This window comes from Haplochromis burtoni, unplaced genomic scaffold (assembly GCF_018398535.1).
Source record: "Haplochromis burtoni strain Fernald_Lab_line unplaced genomic scaffold, NCSU_Asbu1 Contig_123, whole genome shotgun sequence".
Taxonomy (NCBI): domain Eukaryota; kingdom Metazoa; phylum Chordata; class Actinopteri; order Cichliformes; family Cichlidae; genus Haplochromis; species Haplochromis burtoni.
In genome coordinates, this window is record NW_024582484.1 from 1,602,751 (window position 1) to 1,604,159 (window position 1,409).

Sequence of the window (1,409 nt, forward strand, 5' to 3'; positions counted from 1 at the left end):
TTTACAGCTGTGGCTCCAGCAAACATCAGCTGATACTAGAAATTAATATTAAATCAATTCTAACAACAGCTGATCAAGCTTAAACGTGCTGCTGTTGTTTAGCGCGACATCCGCTGGTTTCCTCTTTCTGGGCAAAGTGGGCGATAAATAAACAAGAGAGAAAAGCCGATCAGCTGATCATTGATCAGTTTCATGATTGAAGTAGAAACAGGAGAGGGAGGGGGGAGAGGATGAGAGAAGAAGCAGCACAGTGTCAGACCAGTGAGAGATCACAACGGGAGCCGTGCACGTGTTAATGTGCACGCGGATGCAGAATATGGTGCTTCTGTGTTTCATGGCTGTTTTACGCTGCCAAGTTTGTTTTTGATGAAGAGGCGGGGGAGGGGCGTGGTTAACGGGATGGGCGGGGCCTCTCCTGAAGTCAGCTCGCCTCTACAAACAAGTTGATCAGCTGCTGAAGCTCCAGAGAGCCGCGAGCTCGCCTGAGGCCGTCACTGTCTGCACGCACAGGTGAGTCGGACTGCACGAGACACCACACGTCATCCACCCAGATCCAATCGGTCTGATTGATCCCAGGTAAAATCAGCTCAGAGAGAGAGGGAAGTCTGAATGCGTCAATACATAATCGATACTGTGATCAGTGACCTGTGATCGATACTCGGTGAGGGAGCTATAACAGCTGTGAGCTCTGACAGCGTCACCCTGACGGACGGAAACGAGTTTTAATCAATGAACCGCGGAGCTGCACGCGCAGTTACACACACGGCTGGTAACCCGCCGTCAGCGCCGGTGAGGCCAGTGTTTCCATTGACATCGTCCAGTGGGATTAAAGTTATTCACGGTGACGCTGTGCAGAGTGCTGTGCTGTAAAAGTCACAAGTCCTTCACCTGCACAAACTTTCCATCATAACAGTGTTAAATGTATTTATTGTGTTATTCATGAGAGGAGCTGGGAGCAGACTATCAGAACATTAGAAAACAATAGAAAACAAAGCTGCTTCATAGCTGCTCCGTGTTTAAGACCCTCACGATGTGATCGACCTGATAAACAGACGAGCTCATAAAAGAACGTCAGTCCTCTGCAGGAAGTAGAGACTGAAGACCTGAACCACAACTGTCACTACGGTGTCATTACAGCCGGTGACATCATGGCATAATGAAAATGACATTAAACGACAGGTGTGTGTGTGTGTGTGTGTGTGTGTGTGTGTGTGTGTGTGTGTGTGTGTGTGTGTGTGTGTGCAGGAGGAGGAAGGTTTTGGGAGGATGAGGCGGAGAGGGGATCAGAGAGAGGATGGCACAACACTAATCACCATGGAAACCAGCCCAGAGAACAACTATGGCACTATGGTAACAGGATGTGGTCAATCCGGTTGTTCAGTGATGACGCGACGAATCCTACTTCCGGG

The 1,409-nt window shown here is 49.2% G+C and overlaps 1 protein-coding gene across 1 annotated transcript in view; it reads left to right on the forward strand.

The window, feature by feature from the left end:
- Window positions 1–407: 407 nt before the first annotated feature.
- ano7 (anoctamin 7) overlaps window positions 408–1,409 on the forward strand; it is a 17,193-nt gene continuing 16,191 nt past the window's right edge. Inside the window, exons 1-2 of the mRNA XM_005929407.3 lie at window positions 408–510; window positions 1,246–1,350. Coding sequence (XP_005929469.1) covers window positions 1,267–1,350 — 84 coding nt within the window. The 5' untranslated portion in view covers window positions 408–510; window positions 1,246–1,266. The remainder of the gene's footprint in view (window positions 511–1,245; window positions 1,351–1,409) is intronic.